The sequence below is a fragment of the Nilaparvata lugens genome, chromosome 4 (assembly GCF_014356525.2).
Source record: "Nilaparvata lugens isolate BPH chromosome 4, ASM1435652v1, whole genome shotgun sequence".
Classification (NCBI taxonomy): domain Eukaryota; kingdom Metazoa; phylum Arthropoda; class Insecta; order Hemiptera; family Delphacidae; genus Nilaparvata; species Nilaparvata lugens.
Window position 1 is genome coordinate 32,142,011 of NC_052507.1, and position 27,930 is coordinate 32,169,940.

The following is a 27,930-nucleotide window of genomic DNA, read 5'->3' on the forward strand; positions in this document are numbered from 1 at the left end:
ATCATTATTATGATGCTTACATATTATTTAAACTATTTGTACTAATCATGCATACTATTTTTTGCTATAATAGAATATAATATTGAAGTGATGTGTTAAGAAAATTACTGATTCAGTTGATAGTTATTTGTTGCAATGTACATTGAAAGAGCTTGCTTATTAATTTGATGTATGCATTTGATGAATCACTATTGGATTCTGCAATATGAAGCAAGAAATATTATTTCAATAACTGATATTACTCACTTTGTGTAGAGAATGTCTTGTCAATCTGATGATATCAAGTTGAGATTATGACAATAATCTGTTGATCACAAGTAGTTGATAATCTGAAACAAATTATAATAAGTTACTAATCATAGATTTATTTTTATTTAACAGAAACAACGTGCATATGAAACTGAGAACTCCTCCATTGCTCCACTACTAAAGGAGGTGGTGGCGCAGGATGATGACAATCAGGATGATTTTGTTTCAATCATCAATAGACCGTCAGCTAAACCGTGGATGCCTCCCCGCAAGCTGGCGGAAGATGTCCAGAAGATGTCCCGCATAGTATTAGCTCTGCTCGTGAAGAAACAAACCACCATGGGAGAAGAATAATATTAAAAATAAACATTACATCTACAAAGAAAATCTCCGAGGTATATCTACCTCAGAGATTTTCATCCATAATTTCGCCCGTAAAAGTTATCAAATTTAATGCTAATTGTAAAAATTTAGCAATAGTGGAGAAGCATGTCACTGCTACATGGACTGACATTAAGATTGTTAAAATTTAACAATTTTATTGTCATACCATGTTGCGGTGAGATGCTTTACAAGTAGTAGTAGTAGTAGTATTTAATGTAAATATTGTAGTGATTAATAATAAATTGTAATATTGTTTTTATAAAAATTGTTTTTAATTCTCACCTGTTTGTTGTGTCAAAGAAGAAGATGTTGAATAGTACACTGTTCACGCAAGAATAGATCCTCTTGTAACTGAACACTCAATGAATGTAGAATAGTACATGCAAGAATAGTAATGCTCTTGTAACTATGCAGTCAATGAGTGTGCGGTCACAAGAGAAGCTATTTTATAGTTGCTGCTGTGTGTGCACACGCATGTACCACATGTCAGTCTCGACCTTGTTGCGAGATTCTCTTCCATCTGTTAGCACTATACACTCACTATAGATATTGCAATCTATTTTTATCAGTATGCTTACAACACTTGAAGGGAGAAGTTGTGCAATGAAGATAATTGTATGGAGAGTTTTATTTGTTCTTCTCTTTATAATATGTTGTGTGAATATGCTATTACTTTTCCATATTGCTTTGAAAAAATATGATTCAATGCAAAATGATAGTAAGAGAATATTGGAATCTATACAAAATGTATGAAATAAGATTAGGGATTTGGAAACACCTCAATTGATGCAGGAATCACTGTTAGTAAGAAATCATACATTATCTTATAACAAATCATGTGTCAATTCAACAGATGCTTCTCTCGATGTTAGTCTAAGACATTGGTATAGCTATTTTTATGGACTATTTAATGGCTATTTTTATGGACTTATCCAAGGCCTTTGATACAGTTCCTCACAACATACTCCTCTATAAACTGGACATGGTGGGTGTAAGGGGTTCTGTGAATAAGTTATTCTCAAGTTACTTGTCGAATAGGGAACAGTATCTCACTTTAAATGGACAGACAGACATCAGTTACACCTCTCAGTTCGGTACTCCTCAAGGGACAGTACTATCCCCGATTTTGTTTCTCATCTATGTAAACGACCTGTTGAAATTAAACCTTGAAAATTGTACTATTTTATCTTTCGCCGACGATACAACTTTGATTTTTAGCGGAGACACATGGGAAGAAACGTTCAAAGTTGCAAATAATGATTTGAAAATAGTTCAACAATGGCTTGAAGATCATATACTAACCCTAAATGCAAGGAAAACTAAATATATAACTTTCTCACCCACCGTAATTGGTCAACCATCAATAGATCTTGAACTTTCTATAAAAAAATCAAAGAAAAATAACAATGGCACCCAAATAATGAATGAGGTCGCCCACGAAAATATACCTTTAGAAAGAGTGCAATCTATAGAATATCTTGGTATTTTTGTAGATCGCCATATCAAATGGAACATTCACCTAGAGTACCTCTGCTCAAAATTGAAATATCTCATCTATATTTTCTATAAAATAAATAAATTAAAAACAGGGAGATAATAAGAAAAATTTATTTTGCATATGCACATTCCTTATTCCAATATATCATTGAGGTGTGGGGTGGAGCTTTTGATACACACTTGAGAAAACTGTTTTTCCTCCAAAAACATAACATATTATAAGAGCAGCTCTAGGGAGACCACGTTTGTACCCAAGCCGAGATATTTTTATTGAATTTGATGTACCAACATTGAGGCAAACGTTCATGAAAACCATAATACTCTACATAAACAAGAATCACTCTCTATTTTCAGCTCGCACTACCCCTTACAATATGCGAGTAAATCATTTCAATAGATACAATATGCTTTTGATCAAGCTCACTACATGTAGGCAACAATTCTTTTATTACTGTAATCTTTTCATCAACTTAGTTCCGTCAAATTTCATTATAGAAAAACCAACTGGTAAATATCACAAAACTGTGGAAGAGTGGATAAACAGGAATTTCTTTTTTAAATTAACGCTACAATAGATTTAGTTACTCTTAAGTATTCTTTAGTTATTCGTAAGTTTTTGATGATGTTCAAATATATATATATATATAATTATTTAAAAAGCCAAATAGAATAAGTATTCTACAAATTTTAGTTAAGAGCTAAACTTGTTAAATCTAATAATGTAAACTCACTGCTGGCTCTCAAGTTCTTACTTATGCCAGCAGTCGCCAAAATAAAGATAAATTAAGTTTTGATCTAATAATTAAGTTTAAGTTTTGCTTATTTGTTTAACACTTTGTAACTTAATATATTGTAATATTGTAATTTTGTTTTTTGCAATAAATTTCAATTTCAATTTCAATTATAGATTTATGATTGATGAATGTTCAATTCTTTGCAATTTCTACAAAACTTACAACATACTTAACAAGTGTGTTAATAAGACACTTGATGATAGAAAATTGTATTCCCTATTGATCAAAACATACCAACTTTGTAGTAATATATAAAGCACTTAGTGAGACAATTTCTTTGTCTCTCGATTGAGGTTAAGTGTTTGATTAATTAACCTCAGTCAATGTTCAACTATTGAGTTGAAAGGTAATGAAAAATGGTATGTAGAAGAAAGTTATCTTCTAGGAGATGAGGGAGAGGAATCTTGAGTTCGGCTAGCAAAATTGTCAAAGGTATAGGGGGTACTGCAGGGGACATTACATCAACTATTATTAATAAATTGATAAATGCATCCCCCATTGAATCCCACATCCCCGGCTATCAGTGGTGCGGACCTGGCGCCAAGGTTAATGAAAAGTTGGAGAGAAGTGATCAAGGTATAATTCATTAGATAGAGCCTGTAAGGTACATGATATAGCATACACTCAAAATAGTGATAATAAATCACAAGCGATTGCAGACAGAGCTCTTGCAAACACTGCATGGGAGATATTCAAAAATCCAAAAACATCTCTTAGTGAAAAAGCACTTAGTTATCTTGTAACAAATGTGATGAAAGCTAAAGCAGCATTTGGCGGTGGTTTGAGAAAGAAGAAGAAGAGCACAAGTGTTAGGAAAACTCATAGCACGTCGATAAGGAAAAAAAGCTATTGCTCAGTTGAAACAGCATATTGCAGGTAGAGGTTACTATTTGAAACCGTACCCCCCAATCTCGACTAGTGGTCGTATTTTGATTGGGCCCAACCCCTCCTCCTCACCATATTGTGTAAGTTTATTCCCAAAGAAAAAAAGTAAAAAAGAAGTTAAAAAACGTAGAAAGACAAAGATGGTGAAAAAATGAATATCAATGGTGAATTGTCTAATCACGATCAAATAAAATGGTGTAAATTATTACAAATTCCCCTATGAGGTGTAAACATGATAGATACATTACCTAATAAAATTCTAAAAAATGAGAATTGTAATGTTAATTTAGACACTCAATCTGGACATGGTACATACTGGGTTGGTTATGAGAAATGAGAATCAAATGTTTACTATTTTGATCCAATTGGTAATTTACAACCACCTTATGAATTGAATAAATATTGGAAAAAAGAAACAGGTGTAAATATTTTTTACAATGTTGAGCACATGCAACCATTACATACAAATATATGTGGAAACCTTATGCTCTTGTTTTTTGCAAACCAGTTGTAATCCAGTATTTGTACCGAAAACATATAAGATGGTTGTTATTACATTATGATCTAGATCAAGTGATCTCTATGAACATTTGCAAGAAATTCTCGATTTGGATAAAAATAAAGAATGGGAAATTGGATTGATTCATTTCTGTACTTACAATAGCATTGCAAATGTTATAAAAGGTAAAAATTCTACCTTCAAATATGGTGATAAATTAATTGATCTTGATATGGGTGTGTATGAAGTTGATGACATTATATTAGCTTTAAAGACTAAATTGAATAGTGACAAAAAGAAACTTAATATAAGAGCTAACACAAATACTATGAAGCTCAAAATTCGTTCTGATAAGCCTATTGACTTTACATCATCTACTTCAATAGGAAAAATGCTTGGTTCTGATAATGTTATATTACAACCGAATAAATGGTATTATTCTCAACATTTAGTTAGCATAACAAATATTGACTCTATTGTAGTTGAGTGCAATATAGCCTGTGGGAGTTACTCTGATGGCAAACAGAAACATATTATATATGAGTTTTTACCTGGAGTACCTAGTGGGTATTTGATAAATGAAATGCCTAATCCGATAATCTATATGCCTTTAAACACACATAGAATTCAAAGCATTAATGTAAAGGTAACCGATCAAGAAGGATCGTTTATTGATTTCCAGGGAGATATAATTACAATTAGACTTCACATTCATGAAAAACAAAGAACTTGAAATGGGATTCCTTGTTTTCAAACCTCACACTAGCATTTGCTCACAGAAGCTCATTAGAGACTCGAACATGATAGAGTCAACACCTAAAAAGCTACGTGCTATATCACCGAAAAGCATGAGAATATTGGAAAAGTTGGGATTTATAGTAGATTGGCATCATGTACAGCGCAGCAATTAGTGAAATTCTCTATGTTGAATCTCAACTCGAGTTCTATAATGATATTACTAAATTTCAGTTCCATACTCATACAGTATATTCGGGTCAAGAAATTAAACCCTCAGATGAAGCTCGCATCCATGTGGCTTCTATGGATCAGTACAGTCTTCCATGCGAATCATTTATATTTATTGATGGGGAGGTGAAGTGTACAAAACCAGCTGCAAAGGCCGGGGATGATCCGATAGAAGCTAAGTATATATTATCCAGTAACCTCATTGGAAATCTCTTTGATGAAATTCGATATGAATTGGCTGGACAACAAATTTCTAAATCAAGACTAATTGGATTAACATCAACAATTAAAGCTATACTACTGAAAAATATGTTTGATAAGAACACATATCACTTGGCTGGGTTTGACAGATAGCCCAGTCAATGAAGGTCCAAAAAAGCAGTTTCGATCCAAAAATTAAATAAAAGCTGAATTTCCCACCATCGATAGAACCCTTCCAGAGGGTCATTCTCCCAAAAGTCCCAAGAAATCCCCTTGGAGCTTTCCGCCCCAGCCCTCTAAAACATGAAAAATGTAGGTAAACACGGGAAATCAATTATCTCTGTAGCCATTGATCGGAAACAGTTCTATTATATGCCATTCGATTTGTTACATTATGGACTACAATATTAGTTATATTCATTTTTCCAATAAAATTAACAGTTTTCTTGATAAAATAATATATATGTAAAAATTTAGGGGGTTTGTGATTTGATTTTTTTGTTTTCTTCGATTAACTTCGAAACAAGTAGTTTTAAAGGAAAATAAGCCAAATAATTGATGTAGCCACTGTCATTGCAAATCCATTGATATATATTGTTATGTATTTGCGATTCGATTTGACTCTGTGGAAGGGGAAACAGTCAACGCGGTATGGCGTGGCTGACTCTCTTCACCAATGTAAACAGTAAAATACAGTAGTAGGCCTACTACTTTCTAAGTTGCATCTTATTCATACTATGGCGTTCGAAACAATAAATTTTGTCTATTGTTTTGACATGCGATGAAACTAATTTTTCACATTTTAATTCTCTAAAATCATTTTGTTATTATATATGTGCTAAATCATGTATTCTATGACAGACAAAGATATTGTTTGCAACCGATAAAATATTCATACTATTAGGCCTACATAATATAATACATATTAAAAATATGTGTGTATGATCATAATTCTATGCTAAAATTTATCATAAGTTATGAATGTCAAAAACTGAGATAAATCATAGATTACAATAGTGTTAACAGTGGCAATTTCCTGAAAAATCATAACGTGCAGTGTTTGCTGTTTTCTACAGTTAATATTCTCCAAGCCAGGTTGATAATATAATTTCAGTTGAGCCAAATATATATGACGGCTGAAGCATAAAAAATTCATACATTGGGCTTGTTGAGTTGAAACTTTCTATGTTTCTCTCTGTAAAGTAGCTTATCTTCCGTTCTTACTAGTTGAATCTACATTATTTAGACAGTCCAATATGAAAATTCAGTAGATTCTGAAGATGAAAGCCATGCTAACATACAAATTAAGGAAGAGTAAGCATGCATGAAAGGTAGGAAAATCATGAATGTGTTCCACATTTAACCACAATGTACCCTTCCATATAAGATCAAATTGAAATTTGAATCAGTGAAAAGATATAACTACATCAAAAGATATTTCCTCTTTCCATGACCACAACATGATGTTTCCATGAGTCACATAAATTTCAAACACAGAGACTATTATTTTTGTTAACATATCGATTTGTCACCTCCATTCGCATCTTGTCATTTATTACACAAGGTTGGCAGAAGCTTTTCTTTATGTCGATTAATGTTGATTGAAATTGATTTTGATTAGGGCACCAGAAGAATAGATCATTTTCTATTTGAAGCATCCAAATTAAATCTATTGAACATGACTTCTTATGACTTAGCATTCACAGATTTAGTTGGGTGAAGCTATTTGAAAAATTAACCTGATTATCAATTTCATGGTTTTTATACCATTCCAGTTCATTGTGATCATTGAAGGGTTGAAGTGATGAGTTAGTTCAAGTGAATTCAAGTACACAAGTATATTGTGCTTATAATGGGCTCTTCTTTATTTTCTATCGATGTTTTGCTCCAGTAGAGAAAATTTAAAATGTTGGTTTTACATTTTATAAGCTTTATAAATAATATAAATTAACGGTAATATAAATTTGATAAGTCCAGTATTAAATTAATCGATGTTGATTTTCATTGTATCGCTTTGTATCAATGTTACTTGCGCTGTTTGCAATTCATCACTATTCTCTCAAGAATTAGTTTTTTATGAATTTCATGATCTGAAAATTGAAATTCAAATGCTATTTGGATGACGTTCACATTCCACTGGTTTTTTTACAATAATTTTTGTTACGTTGAAGAGTGAGGCAATTCAATCCATTTGGAAGTAGAAGGAAATCACAGTGCGATTTGAACAATGGATAGTAACTTTGAAATTTAGTTGCTCAATTCATTACGGCTTGATACTATCATTTGAAATTTGAGTTGATCAGAAATATGCATTGTATATAATGTTTATATTTCAGTTTGACCAATCTTCTATCACAGTCTCGCTTTCATTCATAATCATGATAGTCCTAAATACGTTGATTACCTTAAAGATGTAGCTTATCTTATGTCGAACAATGTACAATACAAACAATTTTCATCAAATTACTATTATGATGATCATTGGAATTTCTGCCTGTGATTGAGAAAAAGTCATTTTATGAGCCTTGAAATTCGTACCTAGAGAAAGTTGCATTATTACTAGAAATTTTGTTATTTTTACTATTTATTATAGGTACTGTACATTGATTTTTGTGATTATAGAGATCAACTACTTTATCATGAATCAGGGTAAGGATAAATAGGGAAATTGTGAGATGGGGAAAACATCCATAGTTACATAAGATAGCATCAATAGCATCAAATTGATAGCATCAATTTGAAAGCTCTGATAATAATGATTTGAACGGAACTGCGATTCTGGGTTGGTATTGCCTCTTCATGTTCAGTAAGAATAGAAAGCTTCAGAGTAATTTGTTCTCACTATATATGTGATAATATTGGTAATATTTGGTAACATTTGTTAATATTTGAGCCGAATGTGCAACAAATTAATCTACTTTCAGCTTGAGAATTTTCAACTTATCAGGAGTACAGTGTTATCATATAGTATCTCAGGTAGGCTCACCCTTTTATTTTTTTTGTTCACGTGATCTGATGATATTCATTCCATTATCAAGTGTTTAAATTATAAAGAGTGATGAAACAAGATAAAACACAAGAAAAGCTAAGAAAATGAATTTTGAATCTTCATTTTTCACAAAATAAGGATAAGATGAAGGAGTCAGACACATAATATATCATGAAACTTCGTTGAAAAACATCAATATCTGAAACTAGAGTTATCAAATTGTGTTACCTCTGACTTGTATGGAGAAGGCACACTTCAAATTAATATAATAAACTCTGTGAGCAAACAACGAAATCCTGATTTTTATCATGAGCATGGTTAAATCAAGAAAATTGTAATATTTTTTTAGAAAAGTGAAAATCTATATACAGCACATGTCAAAACAATAGACAAAATTAATTGTTTCGAGTGCCATAGTGTAAATGAGATGCAATGTAGACAGCAGTAAATTATTCCGTCAGCCGTGTCGGCTGTTTCCCCTTCCACAGCGTCAACTTGAATCGCAAATACATAACAATATACATCAATGGATTCGCAATGAATGTGGCTACAATAATTATTCGTCACATTATTCTTTAGAACCACTTGCTTTGAAGTTAATCAAAGAAAACAAAAAAATCAAATCGCAAACCCCCTAAATTTTTACATATATACTATTTTATCAAGAAAACCGTTGATTTTATTCAAAGAATGAATATAACTAATATTGTAGTCCATAATGTAACGGATCGAATGGCATATAATAGAACTGTTTCTGATCAATGGCTACAGAGATAATTGATTTTCCGTGATTACCTGCATTTTTTATCTTTGAGGGGGGCTAGGGGGGAAAGCTCCAAGGGGATTTCTTGGGACTTTCGGGAGAATGACCCTCTGGGAGGGTTCTATCGATGGTAAAAGATTCAGCTTTTATTTAATTTTTGGATCGAAAAAACCTTTATTGACTGGGCTAAGAGCAGGATATGCACTAAAAGATAATAAGTTTACATCTGTGTACCTCTTAAATTAGTTTTACCATTTTTTGAAGACTTTCAAAGAATAATTTTAAACTTGAAACAAGAACTTGTATTATTAAGATCATCAACAGATCTCAATTGCATCGAATCTACAGAAGCAACAAACGTTAATATAAAAATAATGAAGCTTCAATGGAGAATTCCCTATATTACTTTAGAAGATCATGTGAGGTTGAAATTCTTGAGATTGCTCGATGCTGATACACCACTGAAGCTGAGCTTTTGTCATTGGGAGATTTCAGAATTACCAAATTTACAAAATAGCACTGTTCATTCTTGGGCAGTAAAAACTGCATCCCATCTTGACACACCAAAGTATGTTGTTTTAGCATTTCAAACAGATTGTAAGAATAAAATTAATAAATCAATCTCGGAATTTGATAGTTGTAATCTTCAGAATGCAAAGGTCTACTTGAACTCTGACTATTTTCCTTATTAAAACCTCCTTGGTAAACAACAAATTGATGTACCGTATGTTTTTGGATTTTGCGTCGGCCTACTATAACCATAGTATCAACAGTGAGCTTGGAACAGAGATTGATTTTGACACATTTTGTACTAAAACACCCCTGATTGTAATTGACTGTTCACATCAATCTTCTCATTCGAAATCCTCCACAGATATTAGAATAGATATGGAATTTAAGGAAGCTGTACCTCCAAATACTTCCGCTTATTGCATTTTAATCAGTGATCGTATCATGGAGTACACTCCTCTTACTTCCATGGTGAAGGAAGGTCAGTAATTTCTCGATAGAGCACAAGCTATATAAGTATTGCATTTTTCAAATTTTACTCATTTGAGGTTTTAGCTTTGATCAGTTAACATCTACAATATCTTCAAATTCTGAAAAGAAAACATGCTCTATAGGGATACAGTGTGATCTTGATGATGATGAGGAAGACAGCATCTACTATGACTCAAGATGTAGTACACCTATAATGTCTTCTAATTTCGAGAAGAAAACACGATCTATTGGGATACAGTGTGATCTTGACGTCAAGGAAGACTACTTCTACTATCACTCAAGATGGGAGGACACCTAAACCACAGGAGGAGGAGGAGGAGGAGGAGGAGGAGAACGGAGGACGAAGGAGGACGATGGAGGAGGACAAAACAGCACAACAGAAGGAAGAAACTCTCTCCTGTAAAAAATTCGCAACAGTGGACATGCATTGGTTCAAGGGAAATTCTAATCAAATTATCGTGAAAGAAATCGGAATCGTAGATCAGGTGAATAGCTTTGTTGTGTTGCATTTCAAGTCGCCATTTGCAAAGTTGGAATTGAATGATAAATTACGTAAGCAAGCAACATGGGCAGAGAACAATTATCACAAAATACGCTGGGAAGATGGTCATTTTATTTATACAGAAGAATTATTGATATCTTATCTTGAAGGATATGATAAAATCTACACAAAAGGTACAGAGAAAGCTGAGTTTCTTAGAAGGTTACACAAAAACATATGTTGTTTACCGGATGAAATTGAGAAACCAAATTTTAACTACTTTACAAGTTCATGGTGTTATAATGCCTGTGAAATTCATCATTGCAATCCGAGGGGGCAATGTGCCCTCTTCGCCGCTCTTCATTATAATTCATTGATAATGAAAAATATGGACTCATCTCCAAATTTCATGTGTGAAAACAATAGAATGCTTAGCATGAAAAAATGTCAATTCTATTCAAATACAGAAAAGAAAAACTTTGCAAGATATGGCTTTTTCTATAACGGACAAGAAATTCAATGTGTTTATTGTATGCAAGCATTGAAATATCATACTGCTCGTGTATGTTGCGTTGGAGGGAAGGGGCAGGAACCATTTAATTTCTCTTATTAGTACCGACATATGTATAGTTTCTTCATTCACTCATCATGGACCCATGCAAGTGGATGCAAGCTGATAGTGAATTGGAAATGAGGTTAGAACAGTGTATTGATTGGTATGATGCTTGTGAAATTGCAATTAAACATTCAACTCATGAAAATCATCATTTGGTAAAACAACTAAAAGACATTTTCTTAAACACAGTGAATTTGAACGATATAAATGATTATCTATGCTATTACAGACCCCATGAACTGTCTGTTAGTAAACTAATAAAAATTGAAGAGGAAGTGATAAACAATTGTAGTGAATTGTGTAAATAAATTTCTAGTATATACTCGATTGTTTTCATTTTCCATTGTACCTGCATTGTCTAGGTTTAATCATTCAGTAATGCTTTGTTAGTTGAGTTGTAAAGATCTCACATGCATTGAAGCTCAATTCTATTTATAGAAGTGGGTAGTATAGTGTGCAGATACAAGTTCATTCAAATAGTTTCTTATCACATTTTACCTGTACATACACTCAACTGAAAAATATGGTTGATTGTTATAGCTTTTCAAAGTTCAAGAAACTATCTCGTCTCTTGATGTCAATTTCATTCAATGAATTTGATCTAATTGCAAAGAATATTAAATTTTCAATGGGTGATGAGGTGAGTGATCTTGCATTAACAAAAACAGAAAATCTCCACTTTCCAATTTTATCTGAGATTTTTGAATTACTCGATATACTAGAAACTGGACATTTGCATTATGGTTGTTCAAATAATGATGAATCATTAGCTATTGTTGATAATTCTAATGATCTCTGGAAATGCTTATATGACATTGCTGATAAAAAATGTAAAAGATCATAGATCACTCTCTAGAGAGTTTAAATATATATGTCTACTAATTTGTGTTTATTTGGATATACAAGTTCATTCTCTGCGTTAGTTATGATTGAGGAAACATTAAAAATATAATGTTCATTGTGTGTACAACCCACAATTCTGCATGTGCTTGACAAACGTTGTCAAGTACATGTTTCAGTTAAATCTGAGAGTGAGATATTCATTTCACTTAAATCTGGCAGAAGTTCATTTCACTTAAATCTGTCAGTAGATTGCCTCTCTCTCTCTCACACATATCTCTCTCTCTCTCTCTCTCTCTGCTATAAATCATCATCAAATAGACCGTGACTAAATGTAATTGGGCTTGACTGAATGTAATTGGGGCATGACTATCTATAGATTAAATGGAGCATGACTAGAGAAAGTGAGAGAGAGAGAGAGAGAGTGAGAGAGGGAGTATCATCTTCTTCTTCTCCATCTTCTTCTCCTTCTTCTTCTCCTTCTTCTTCCACCTCTCCTTCTTCTTCCTCTTCTTCTTCTCCTTCTTCTTCCACCTCTCCTTCTAGAGAGAGAGGAAGAGGTTCTTCTCCTTCTAAGGAGCGGCAGAGGGGACAGGAGAGGTGCGGCAGGAGTGGGGGGGTGGGGAGTATGTAGGATGGGTGCGTGGAGAGGGAGAAGGGGGGGAAATGTCGTAAAAAAGTCTTGCGGTATCCGCATTATCAGTCTACTCATATGGAAAAATATCTGAAAAATTGAATTAAACTAGTCTGGAAGCTGTAGTGTGAGTAGTCTAAGTAGAAAAACACAGACTTCTACGTTTGATGCCCAATAACTTTCTTTAATGACCAGTGAACAAATAATTTTCTAAAATAAAAATTGTAGAGAATTTAATTCTGAAAAGAATTATGTAAGCTGTGTAAACTAAATTTGAGTAAAAGTTGAATAGAATGTATTCTGATGTAGTACATTACACTACAAAAATTTGCTGTTTTATGAGGAGAGAACTAATAACTCATAGGTTGTAGCTGATTGCGAATAAAACATGGATTTAAATCCAAACAGCTGATTTATTTTGTTTTAAATAAGAAAATATTTAAAAGAAATTATCAGCTGAAAATTATTTTGTTTTGAATAAGAAAATATTTAAAAGAAATTATCAGCTGAAAATTATTTTCAGGAATATTTTAGCTCACTGTTGAACAAAGCAACAAACTGTAATCTAGGCCTACTGTAACCGCACTGTGTTTTTTGTTTAATCTATTAACCAGTTATTTGTAACCATTTCACTTCGCTTTCTTGTGTTGAGTGTTAACTTTTCAAAAAACGGCAGGTAACTTTAGACATTATTCATACTCCAAATTAGCTGATGTGCATTTAATGTATGGGATGGGACACAGTAATAGAACTGAAGCAAGACGTTTGTATCAAGAAAACTTTCTTAACTGAGTATGTCCAAGTTCGAGGTTTTTTGCCACTATTCATCAACATCTGTCTGAAACAAGTTCTTTGATGTCCAAAGAGCTCATTTATGCAGGCAGACCCCTGAAGATGTACCTCTTCAGTTGCGCCAACACATTTGGTTTATGCATGATGGAGCTACAGCACACTTCAGTGTTGCTGTTTGTAAACACAAACACCTGAATCACCGGTTTCCAAATCAATGGATAGGCCAAGGTGTGCCAGTACCATGGCCAGCTAGGTCACCACACTTGAATCCTTTGGATTTTTATCTTTGGGGACACTTGAAAACCTTAGTATACAATACTCTGATTGATACAATTGAAGAACTCCGATTAATGATGGTGAATATAATAGGAATGATAAAGCAGACTCCTGGAATATTTGAATGGGTCTGACAATCAATGAGAAGACGTCTGAAAATATTATGCATTAAGAACAACAGAGGTCACTTTGATCATCATCTTTAGTCTTTTGGTATACGTTTAATGTCATTTAGATAATATGTTACTTTCATATAAGAATCAAACTTTTCATAAAAAACAGAATATTTTATTTGCAATCAGCTACAACCTATGTGTTAGATTTCGTCTGCCATCCATTCTTCACTTCAGCTTCTTTGTAGTAGTCGTGCTGGCAGTGTTTGAATCTTGGCATGCTTCTGCTGCCAACTTTACTTTAATCAGCTGACTTGTTGGTTGCTCTTGTTTTTTGTCATTCTTTCTTCATTTATAGCTTTAGAATACATTGCATATTTTTTAAAGATTTTCGTCGATTGTCCTATTTAGGTTGTTTTCAGGTCTAAACTTTTATAGCTTGATTTTTTGGTTTTGAATTGTACAATACTACTTTACTCCCTGCTTTGTCTCTCATAAACTTCGTTCGTTTCTCGCTCCAACTCGCTTTTGTCCAGAGATCATGTAGCTCTGCATTTTTCAAGTTTTGAAACCGTTCTTTTGCACTCAATCTCAATCTTCAGATCACTTTTCAAATGTTATAAGGTTTCTACAATCAAGTCAACAATCAATCTTGAGTTTTAAACTTTGAAGTCTTAAATTCTCATAACTTTCAATTCAGTGCGTCACAACTACATGTTTCATGTCTACTCAAGTGTTTTTCCAAGTTACTTTGGACTCAGGTTTCAATGAATTTCAATCAAATTGCATCTCTCAAACATTCGTTCTGCAATTCTAACTCACTTTTTACAAATTTGAGTTGTGCTCCAAGTTCTTCACATAAGATTGTCTTGCTGTTGCATCACCTTGCACTGTGACTTACTGCATTGTAACTGTTACTCACTGATAGCCACATTGTTGCCGCTTTTCTTCCCTTGGAACAACTTCATCATTTTGGATCCTCGCTCAACTCCATGTTTCTCTTGATTTCCTGAGAACATTTGCTCCTCCGGTAGTCCTGCCTCTGCTGCAGCTTCCCATCAACATGTCCTGGCCTGGACATGTCCTATCTCTTGGCACTTTGAAGCTGCTAACCTTACATTGAGCTAAGTATTTTGTATTTAATTTACCTTTTCTTTTACATATACGTATTATCTACTGTTTTTGATTTTCAAAAAAGTTAACCTAAAAATCAGATTTTATTGATAATTTATTCATTAGGCCATCTTCATTGTCATTTTGATATTTAGCAACTTTTCCCACATTGCCATCCACTGGCTCAAACCTGAATTATCATTTATTTTGTACACCAAATTTTTGTGAATCTTTTCAATTATCTTTCTAGTCAAAGCTATTACAATTTGACTTTTGATTACAATTTTCAGCTTCAATTATTGTGATTCTTAGTTCCATTCCCTGGTTTTGGTTTGGTTTTGTAAGAATTTTTATCATGAATGTTAATGTTTGGCAATTCCAAGCCTTTTTTTAAAAACTCTAGTTTATCAATTCAATTTTAACAGCCTCAATCAATTTGTTCTTAAGTCTATTCTCCAATCTGGACTCACAAGAATCTTTGTAACATTACATATTATCTTTAGTATCTCACTATTCAAATATTACATCTAATTTTGAAGATTAATTCATGTTTTACAATTTAATTTGATTCAATTATACTTCCATTAACTGCACTATAAGTCATAACTGCATTATAAGTCACTTTCAAGATTGTATTATCAGTATTGTATTTCTCATTAAAATTGCATTCCAGTAACATCACTTACATCAATTTTTATTAGAAGGTTTTCACACTCAATCTTTTTAATATTTTCCAATACTATAATTTTCATCTATTTTATTTGTAATTTTACTTACTTGTAACTACAACTCAGAAGTATTAAGAAACTTTAGCATCACATTGATTGGTGATTGCTCACATGTAAAAAAACATCACATTTTGAAGTGTAGATATTAATTTTTTGAAATTTTATCAATTGAATTATTATTGTCATTCATTCCTGACTCAATATATTATGTTTACTTGCACTTCTAGAACTTTTGGTGACAGAATTTGGTTCATCATGAAAAATTCTGAAAAAATTCATGAACGTTTCTGTTCATATTATCAACCTTGTCCTAGAATTTAAAATGATTCCATTCAAAATTAGAAAAGTTATAACACTTTTTCAAATTAGATCACAGTTTATGAGGAAAATCATGCAGTATCTGGAATTACTCACACAGATTTTGTAATGATTTTTGGGGTTTCAATTCAAATAATAACAACCTACTATTTTATCGTTTCCAACATTATTTCAGTGTCAAGCACAAATGTCCCCCCATAAAAAATCAATAATCTCCACCTGAAATTAATATCAAATGTTTTAATAACAGTAACATTGTCAATAATTTTGAAATTGCCACCATTACTATGGTATTGAATGAAAATATTGATATATTATCAATAATATTGATACTGTGAAATGGAAATATCAAAGTCTTAACAATCGATATATCAAACTAATTCTAACTTTTTCCCCGGGGAAAACTGATTTTATTGCATTCAAAAATGTAGAAATCAGGATTGTATTCTACCTTCACTTATTTAAACTATGTAATTTGAATAACACATTTCCAAACAAAGATGTAGATGATGTTTGAGAATATGTAATTATAAATAGTTGATAATTATTATTTATCAATGTATTGATAATATTATATCAACATTTTGGGTCTATCAATAGAATGATCATGATGACACGATCACGATGCACAATGAATTTTGTAAAGGACCAACGGTTTTTGGAATGAGTTTCGTAGTCTGTAATTTTTGTGATTTGATCCAGGAAATATAGGTAAGTCAAGTGATTTTGTTTTTATTGATGTACCATAAAATGAGAGAACAAATCTATTATAGGTCTAAATACTTATATATTTAAATGATAATCTTTTCAAAAGACTATTATAGGCCACACATAACATTACCTCATAACACAACACTGAATACTGTATTATTTAAGGCATAACTTAATAATAATAATAATAAGAGAAAAGCCTCTTGAATTCATCATTGCTGGAAATAAGATGATTATTATTCTAGGCAGACACATTCCAGGGTTATATGCTGGTACATATAAATTTAAATGTGTAACAAAACTTTTTATTTAGCCTAGCCTAAGTAATTGAAGTCACCACAAACTAATCTACACTCATGTTATTATAATGAACTTAATATCAATAATATATGACTGTGGATTGATAGATTAAAATTTATTCAGTTGTTTTCTGGACCGGCAGGCTTTATTTAAACTTTTTCCAGCAAGCAATTGATTCTTTATTTATATTAACAGCTTTACATCTTATTCCAATTTAGAAAAACTATCGGTGTAGTCCTCTCATTTTAGCAATATATATTTTATATAATAAGAGAGAGTGAGACTGTGTGTTTGCAACATGTGTATTTTTCCAATTTTCCAGTCAAAAAAATATTATTTGAAATATGTTTAATTATAAGTAAACTTTTGTTTCATCTCTGATAGGAGCTGTGGTGATGAAATTTTCCAACACAAAAGAAAAAGACATAGAAGCAGTACGGTAATCAAATACTGGCTGAAGTCTCCAAAAACTCGGTTTACCAGCAAAGAGAAATCTAAGTAAGTCTCAATTTTGATTAATTTAAAACAGAATATAAAGTCAAAAAATTTTTTTCTATGGGTGATGTCAATACCTACTATTACTAAGTAATAGTAGGTATTGGCTCTAGGCTTGTGTTAATCATTATAAGTTAGTAATCATACCGGGTGAGTCATATGTATGGGAACCTTTCAATAAATTAGAGACTGTTGTAGATATAAATACTGTAGCTTTCAGGATATGTTACTGGTCAAATACTCTAACTCTTGACGTACGGTACAACTGAATTTCAACCCCTCCATAAGGGGTTGACTAGGTTCAGAATGTATAATATGGTGACTCAAGAGTTTTAACTGAAATATTTTTGATGTAAACGCCTATTGTGTGGTACATTATTTTAAAGGGCTTTTTAAAACAAGAAACATAACATCAATTAAAATGTACTATGAAACTTGAATCCAAAACGGTGGCTGATTGAAGTTACAGTTGTGAAGTTGTGAATTGTAAATCCTTCACAGATAATACGACGTTTCTGATATTTATAAGAGCAGTCTCTAAATTCCCTCTTTTGCGAATAAATTCACAAAAAATTAAGGCCGTCCGGCTCGCAAAATTACTGGGTTCAAACCTCAGCTCTAGCTCAGTGGTAGAAACATGAACTTCATAAATACAAATAATCACCATAAGGTTCAGTGACCGGTGATTGATAATTCTTACCACTGCTTCTATGAAGTTCTTGAAGAACACCAATAAGGAAAGTAAAAGAATATTTGATGACTGATTATCAGTAACCATGCATCACTAGAGAATAATAAGGACCAACTATAGTTGTTTCTAGTTGATTCTTAAAACGCTCATTGCGAATACAAGTATTCCCCAATATACCCTTCCGAAATTCCTTAGAACTTACAACGCCAGTTCTGGAAGCTCTCTGGATCCTTATATGATATAACAGGAACCTTATTAATATAATTTCTTAATATACTTGTTCTGGTAGATGAGATGAATATCATCAAAGGATGATAAATATTGAGTGCTCTGAATAAGATTAATATCACTCGATTCAATAATTTTAAGTGCTGCTAAATATTTGTTGGTATTAAAACAGCTCAAACTGTATATCACGAGATGAGTTAGGATATAATAAAAAATTCTATGAGTTTGTATGCTGAAATAAAATACAAAATATATTCCCATAAAAAAGATGTGCATAAAATATTCGATATATCTATAATTCACTTAAATAATCTATTTCAAAAATCTGAATAATTATCACAGGCTTTGCTAATATTCACAATAGTGAGTTTCAAATTCATAAATATATTATATTTAATAATGATACTTATACTTCCAATCAATACAAAATTCTGCAAACAAAAACCTGTTCGGTCTATAAGTTTGATATGATATACTTTGGTCAATTAACAAATTTATAATTAATAAATTAATATTCAAACATGAGATCTCAGGGCTTTTAATATGAATTTGGGCTGTGCATGGAAGTAAGCTCCCTACATATATTAAATAAATTTATAAAATGTTCTTATGAACTATGTGATATTATACAACACGTGGTGATTTTTAATTTAATTCAAGTTAATTTGAATAGCGCTTTTTTATTAATTACCCCACTGAACGTAGAAAAAACGAGCTCGTTTGAATTATCACTCACTGAATTGAAGTTCTTGACGGTCTCGTGGTCTGAATTAATTATTTCCAATAATTAATTAGGTAGGCTCCTTTTCGTCACTGCTGGGCTAACGCGTGATCCAGATTTTTATAAGTTTCTTTCGAATTAAAGATATTTTTATGGGAATCTTTACAAATTACGAACTCTTTGACAGCACTGAGTTCACAGATAATTGACATTTAATACAAATACTTTACATTAAAAAAAAAGGGTTTGGCTTAATAGTTTTTAAAATTTTTAAAAGGAAGAAGAAAGAACCCTAAACGGTGGCTGATTGAAGTTACAGTTTGTAAAGAAATGAGGGGTTATAACTCAAATATTTTTAATGTAAACACCCATTGTGTGATACATCATTATAAAGGCCTTTTTAAAACTAGAAAGATAACATCAATAAAAATCTATGATACTTTTATCCAAAATGGCGGCTGATTGAATTTTATCAATTATTTCTTTAAAAACCAAAACTTCAATCAGCCGCCATTTTGGATAAAAGTATCATAGAAGATTTTTATTGATTTCATCTTTCTCGTTTTGAGAAGGCTTTCAAGATAATACACAATGGGTATTTACATTCAAAATCTTTGATTTACAGCCCCCAAGTCACCCCCTTATGAGGAGTTGAAATTCAGTTGTATGTCAAAAGGTGGAGTATTCGACCAATAACTTATCCTGAAAGTTACAGTATTATATCTACAACAGTCTCCAACTTATTGAAGGGTTGAAGACTGTGATGTTTTGAAAATAAAATTCAATTTTAATATAAATTATTGTTGTTTCGCCATTTTATTAAAGCAAAAATCTTCCTATTGGCCATCCAGACATTTATGGTTTTTCCCATTGGTGATGCAAAGCTAATACAAGCAAATGGCTGATACAAAGTCCAACAGATGAAAAAAGAAGCTTACATGAAACATTTTTGAAATTTGTCAGCTGTTGAATGATTACAAAAATGAAAATGAGCTTTCTGTTTGTAATTATAGTGTCCAGCTGTTAGATTGCATATATCACTACTTACCAGGAAAAATCCATTTGTCTGAATAGGACTTTATAGTTGAATTTAATTTTTATTGAGTTTTGTGTAAAATTATTGTAAAGTTAGGGTAGAAAATTTACTTCACATTATAAATTGTGGTTATTCAAAAGTTTTATAAGATTTATAGTTTTTTAATGTAAAAATAAAGAATTGAAAAGGTTATTTATTCAGAATAATTTATTAAGGTAATCCTTCTCCATCTTTTCACAATAAAATATTGTAAAAATGTATTTTAAAAACGTTATTTTCATGTGAATTTTTGGAAATTTTCATGCGAAAGAAATGACCAAATGTGGGACAAGAAATGTATAAAAAACCGTTTTATTCATGTTCTTTTCTGAGAGTTCAGTATAACGTGAAAATGTAGAAACAAAAAAAAACGTTATTTTCAAGTTTCAGTTTCATGTACTTTTCACGTGAAAAGTTGGAACATTTACACATTTTTCACGTGAGAAAATGTGATTTTCTCGACTTTTCCACCAGAATATGACGTTTTAATGTAAAACTGTGAGGACATAATTTTCACGTGAAAAAAACGCTCTTGTGTTATCTTGGACTTTCCTTTCAGGAGAGGGAGAGTCATGCATATTTAAATACATTTTTAGGTTATTAAATAAATTTGCTAGCAGATTAATTCAGGAAATAAAATCCTTATTTTCTAATTTGTGAAGATTGTATACTTTGAACTGTTATTTGTTCTAGAAATGTTCAAACACCGGATCCTGGAGGAAAATCTGAATGCTACAAAAATTGAGATTGAATTGAGGTGCAGTAACATATACCAGTATGTAGCTCAAAAAATTGCTACTTTAAACAGGAAGAGATTAAAGTATTCTGGAGCACCACAATAAGGACCTTTCTTAATAGATAAATGACATGCATATGAGTTATTTTAATAAACAAACTTCTCACATTATTCATGTCTTAACTATTTACATCCCTTAATTTTTCATCAATATGTCAATAGACATCTATTCACTGAATCCAATTCACTTATATTAATTATAGATAATTAAACAGGTATACTCTCTTGTCTGATGCCAGTTGCAGCTGGGTTAAAATATTATAATCCTTGCAAATGTTATCTTCATCCTCCTAGATTTAAAAGAGGATTTTTCCTATAAAGGAGACAGGCTGCTTATAGATGGCTATTTATCTGTATTGATATCAATACAGCTGGTTATGTATTGATATCCATGGCTACCTATTGATGTGTATTGATATCATTAGGTATTTGGGCCAATACATATCCATGGAAATGTATTGATGTGTATTGATATCAATACAGCTGGTTATGTATTGATATCCATGGATATGTATTGATTTGTATTGATATCAATAGGTGTATTTGGGCCAATACACATCAATACATATCCATGGAAATGTATTGATGTGTATTGATATCAATACAGCTGGTTATGTATTGATATCCATGGATATGTATTGATATCATTAGGTATTTGGGCCAATACACATCAATACATATCCATGGATACCTATTGATGTGTATTGGCCCAAATACCTATTGATATCAATACATTTTTTTTATTGATCTCTATTGATCACTTCCACTAGGGATCACTGGCAGCCAACTTCACACCAGCCCTAAGATTGACTTAAATGTTTGAAAATTGTATAGATCGTATTTATAAGACTCTCATGTTCATTGAAACAATAAGAAGTTTTAGGAATTTATCAATATATTAATAATAGAATCGGCATCCTTGAAGAAATATTTCCAAGAAAAAGGGACGGATCCAAGAAAGGGAGGGTCGTCATTTGAAAATTTTGAAGTGTGTTACAAAAATCCGGTTATCCCGGTAACAATAAACTCGTTTTGTGACGCCTACACAGGTCAACTGTATTGTCTGGCGATCACTCAACACAGGCTATAATATAACACTGCGCCAAAATCCCCACTATAGTGACTATTCACAAGTTGTAGAGAGGATCTATGACTTTGACTAATGTGATTGACACTGAGCTTCCTCTGTGCTTCGCGGCAAGGAACAGGATTGGATAAAATCGCCCGCGGAACAACACTATTGGTCTCTACTACTCAAAAGCGCGACTTTTGAATCCTAATATGGATTTTCAGTTTTGGAGTGAGAATGGGACGTAGGAAAATTCTACAAAAAATCAGTAACGATTCCCTCCATACTATTAACACACCCATGAAGTATCAAATCAATCTTTTCCCAACTAAGTTATAAAAAATTCTCCAATTTGATGTTAGTTTATAATCATAATTGGATAATATTCAACTTTCCGACCTGGACATTCAACTGATTTTTGAGTAAAAAAATGATTATTTAATAATATTTCAGCTTTTCTGAGCTTGCGATCATATTTTTGACGAGTTTCTTCATACCTATATCCAATCAGATATATCTTATAATTATGATACAGTTCTTGAGTAATTAACATTTATTTTGTATACTCTTGTATATTTTTGTTATTGAGAATACACCTAACTGGATGAAAACTTCTAATACAAATCAATTAATATCCCATATAATTCAATAATATCCTAGTAATTTGAATTAGAACAAAATATTATAATTATGAGGAACTGTCATAAGGCTGTTGGAGAATGTTTATTATAGAATATGTAGTAACAGTTTGTAGCATTCAACTTTTCAATTCTAGTTCAGTATACTTTCTTGTGCATATCATTTATCATTGCAATATACTGTACGATAGGTATGGATTGAAACTTGGAATAATGAAATCAATAAAATAATAGTCAAAGATAAACTCCAAACAAAATTGTGATGTCGAAATGCAATGACAATCGAAACCTTAAGATTGTAGCGAATAAAAGATTCTATGACTGTTCCCCAGTTTTATTTGGATGTTCAAATCATAGGAGTGGTTGGTTTCTGAAGGTCGAATACAAAACAATCTCACTTTCCCATACTTTATCGATCCCCAATAATTAATTTTCTAATTGATCACTGATATTTTCATAGGCTGCTTGTAAGTTTAGTGTTTCTTTCTTCAACAGAAAAGATATATGTTGAAACTTTTGAGTTGTTATAGCCTAGAGGACTGAAGCAAGAAACTTTAGTATGGTGTCGCTACTCCGATAAAGGGTTGGATTCCATTCCCACCTGGCATTTTTTTCTATCATACCATGTACTAATTTGGGCATCATACAAAAAATATCCCCTATAATTGACAGTCTCTATATAGTAAACTAATGAATGGAAAATAATCGTTTAAAAAATATTTATTTTCAAAATGATCAAAACATACAAACAATCCCTTCCCCAATCAATCACTGTATGTAACCCTCCGAGCTCAGAATGGCGTCAACCTTATAAAAAGTTTATTTAACAGACCAACTTATAAAAAAATCTATTTCCACCAGAATGGAATTTTTAAAAACTATAATTTTTCTCTAGCCACCAAAAATCTGTCGCAAACCATCGAGGTCAGATTGACTATACAAGGAATAATTTAATCTGAAACGATGGGAATGTTCCTGTGTGATAACAGAAAAGTGCGATATTTCGCCAATCACAACGATATAGAATGATGGGGACATTTATAGTTTAATATAACAAGAGAGGGTAAAAGATATAAGTTTTGACTGGAGATAATAAGAGAGATATAGATTGATTAAATGTTTTTATTAAGGGCGGATTAAGGACTCCAGATCCTGGAGTTGAATTGAATTCGGAAAGAGATATAATTTATTTTTTTAAATTTATGTTTGCAGTGATAGAAGTGACAACATCAACAAGCTTTCCTTCTAAAAATCGAATTCATAGAATGTGTACAACAGTATCTGTGATTGTAGTACTTCCCCGCCTGCTACAAGCTGGTTTCAATGTTCAATAGGGTATTAGCTGTCGGGGAGATTAGTTGTCGGGCACGGTCACGACAACCAGACCCCTCATAGGCCTATCCAGCAGGGGATTTACTGTCGGGGAGACTAGTTGTGAGCGTGTGAGTAGCCTAGTTGTCGCCGACAACTGGGCTCCTTCGTTCTACTAGGGGATTTACTGTCGGGGAGACTAGTTGACGGCAATGGTATATTTTGCCAGGGGATTTACTGACGCCTGTGATCAAAATAGCGAGGAGACTAGTTGTCGAGGAAACAGGTTGGCGGCGACCCAGTACTTTTTACTCTTTTCCCGATGACGCTCCAGCCGTAAAATATGGACTTCCAGCCTCCAACCAGATGTCATTTTGAAGCTCTGGAAATATTCTACAACACTGTGCCAATAATACTAGTGTTTGTTGACTGCGAATACATATACAGGGTGAAGAGTGAAATATTGTCCCCGAAAAATGTATATATGTTTCAAGTTTTTGAAGTTGAATAAATAATGGAAAGAGTAGTCGAAATGAGATGATTCTCTCGAACATCATTGTTTGGTTAATTCTAAACACTTTGGTAATAAAACCAATCCGATATCACTCACAATAACTGAATAACAAGCGATATAAAAATTTGTCAATAATGACCGCCATTTTGTATTTTTCAATGATGTCGAATATTTTCGTTGTCTCCATCATCAATATTCTTATTCGTCTTGTTGTAATGAAGAGATTGAGACCATTTTCAAGTCTCTATCCTAAAGTAGTCATGAAAAAATCGATTTTATAGTTCTAGCTTGTTACCTCATGCTTATGGAAAAACGCACCAGAAATCATGCAGGGTTTTCTTCGGAGGGCGCAGAAGAACTCATTTTTCAACTTACAGCGCATGAAGATATATAGTTCCAAAGGTGTAAAAACGCTCCAAATTTCATCGATCTGAAATGTCTCTGTATCTCTTGCACAAAAAAAGTTATAATGGAATTAAATTTGAACAAATTTAGAAAAAACGTTTTTTGGGCTTTTGAAGGTTATAACTAAAAAATATGCGTTTTAGAGGAAAATTTTATGAAAGAAAAATTGTAGAGGAAGATTTTAAAAATATTTTTGTCTGAAAAACGGTTGAATATCTCGAACGGTTATTGAAATACAAGCGATATAGCAAAACCCTGAAAATTTTGGCGGCCATATTGTTTCCGAGGTGTTTGCCTGTGATTTCGACTTATCATCACGATCCTTATTATGCTAGACCTAACGAAGAAATTAAGACATCTTCTACGGCTGTTACTCAAAAATGACCACGGAGTGCCTTATTCATGACATTTGCGCTCGGACTTTGTAACTTCTGAATAGAATAAGAATTGCTGTTTTTGATTTTTTTCTCAACTCATAAATATAAAGTAAATTCTAAATATAATGAAAAATGAAACCATGGACTGGGGAGCAATAGTAGATCACTCATGTATGAGTACTCTGCATACAGGGGACAGGCTGTACATTGGTGTCATCCACTAAAGGCAACAGTAAGAAGTGGAAAAACGCTCTCACACAGGGAAATTAGCAGCTTCCGAACTTCTCACGGGTTTAATAGAGGAACATTTTAGTAGCCCACAATGATGGCCAGATCTAGTGGACGCCACCACTGTCCTGTCGAGATCGCCGATACACCACAACTCCAAATATTGTGTGCCGCAAACATGTATTTCACACATTATAAAATTTAATACTACATTAAGTTACGTACATTAAAATCCCATATTTATTATCTATTAAATAATTTAAATCCATTTATTTATTATAATCCATTATTAATGGGATTTGTTTCAGGCATGTGATGTATTGCTCGTATCAAATTTGATAGGAGAAGCAAATTTGCTCATGAAAGATAAACAGATTGATCATATTTGGAAGCATTTTAAATCGAGAAGCATCAAGAAAATAAATATTATCGAGCCAGATTGGTAATGGATTTTTAAATAACTGCTGCAGTGACTTGATCAAATGATTAGACATTGATTGATAAATTAGCAGAGTTTAGCGGCTTATTTTCAAAAAGATGAAACAGCATGAAAGTAGAACGGCTTTTTTGAAGAAATGTGTTTTTGGACGACTGATTGAATCGATAAAATCACATTTCTTCTACTCATGGATACAAGAATTATTGTGAATTGAATGAATTAACAATATTAATCAATAAAAAATTGATTACTATAGATGTATTGAATGAGTGTTGATGGGCTAATGGGTGATTGATAGGCCTAAACCGTCTTAAATAAGTAGGCTTACTTAGAATACGAATTAACTTGCCTTTTCATTTCAATTAAGGATCAATAGCTTTATAATATGAACATAGAATGATTGGGAGAGAATATATTCATAACGTTTATCACCTAATTCATAGTAAAGTCTCCAGTAGTAATGTAAAAAATAGATTCAATTTATTATTGAACAATAATTTGAATTCAAGGGCAAATAATACAAGATATAATTAGAAGTAATTTCTATGATAAAATTCATATTATTTTATTAAAGGGAATGATAGTTATTCATCAGTATAATATTTATATTAGTTATAAAATGAATTAAACTCTAAAGTATAGGCCCATACTTTCTGGTGTGCTTGTTGATACTGAAGTGTTGACAATGGATGGAAATTTCTAGAGTAGTTTATACATAACTTTTCAAGCTATAAAAATATACAGAAATACAGTTACACGTATAACACAGTACATTGATTAGAAACAAGCCGAGACCCCTCTAATGGTCTGATATTATATTTTTTTAGTTGCTAATTTCATAGGTCCTGCAGATAAGCGCTGCGCTCTTCTGGCTTCCAACTCTTTTTGTCGTTGTTGACGTCTCTCTTCTTTGCTCAATTTGGATTTGTCCTCTTCAACAATGGTACTTATACCTTCACTGGAAAAGGCCGATTCTCCAGATCTCTGCAGAAAAAACAAACTATTATAAACGTGCATAATCAAGATGGAGATCACTAACTATAAAATAGTTAGTTTGAAAGTGACAATGATTTTGGCAAATTATTAGCAAATTGGCAAATGACAGCGATTTTGACAAAACATTTATCTGCAGAATAAGACCAAATAAATGGTGGAAGTATCCCATCATTTAGTAAGATTATAGAATAAGCGATGTGGAACTTAGCCTTATACAATTACAAATCATTAATTCAACTTATACTACCACTCTAGGTGACAAGAAGTTAATATAGGCATTGAACAGTAATAGCATAGCCACCTCTAATACAAGGCCCCGGCCTACGATATTGCAACGTCGCAGCGAAGGCCTAGAATCTAATACATGATTGGTGAAAAAGATTTAAAAAAATACCAGCTGATCTTTTTTACCAATCGTGTATTAGATTCTAGGCCTACGCTGCGACGTTGCAATATCGTAGGCCGGGGCCTTGTATTAGAGGTGGCTATGCTAATAGTATAGTTGAACATCTACTATTAAATCATTGATTCTTAAATAGTATTTTTGATTACTTTTATCTCCAAAGGAAGCAGTTCGTTGTTTCTTCAGACGGTACAATATTTTCATAATTCTGACAGCTGAGACTGAATTATTAGTTACTAGTACTTCTGTGAACAGTAGACCTCGCGCAGTTATAACGACGTCCCAAACCATAAGCACATCCACACTGATACACTAACTATTTATTTGATCAGATCATGCTTACACAAGATTAATTATCATATAACGCTTTCCGGAATTTAGCGCGAGAAAACC

General features: G+C 32.4%; 2 protein-coding genes and 1 long non-coding RNA gene across 4 annotated transcripts in view; 2 read left to right on the plus strand and 1 right to left on the minus strand.

The window, feature by feature from the left end:
• The window catches only part of LOC120351146, a 49,103-nt gene extending 22,665 nt beyond the window's left edge, over positions 1–26,438 (plus strand). The window contains exon 4 of the mRNA XM_039427338.1: positions 26,008–26,438. Coding sequence (XP_039283272.1) covers positions 26,008–26,145 — 138 coding nt within the window. The 3' untranslated portion in view covers positions 26,146–26,438. The remainder of the gene's footprint in view (positions 1–26,007) is intronic.
• On the plus strand, positions 16,378–21,268 carry LOC111047971. 2 transcript variants are annotated; one of them, XR_005571192.1, is made up of 3 exons: positions 16,378–16,851; positions 17,536–17,649; positions 21,055–21,268. It is a non-coding gene; the product is annotated as an uncharacterized LOC111047971 (long non-coding RNA). The 2 variants fall into 2 exon arrangements; XR_002605876.2 differs by lacking the exon at positions 16,378–16,851 and having other exon boundaries at positions 17,449–17,649.
• Positions 26,439–26,596: 158 nt separating the features above from the next.
• The window catches only part of LOC111047974 (N-terminal kinase-like protein), a 51,888-nt gene continuing 50,554 nt past the window's right edge, over positions 26,597–27,930 (minus strand). The window contains exon 14 of the mRNA XM_039427337.1: positions 26,597–27,122. Coding sequence (XP_039283271.1) covers positions 26,952–27,122 — 171 coding nt within the window. The 3' untranslated portion in view covers positions 26,597–26,951. The remainder of the gene's footprint in view (positions 27,123–27,930) is intronic.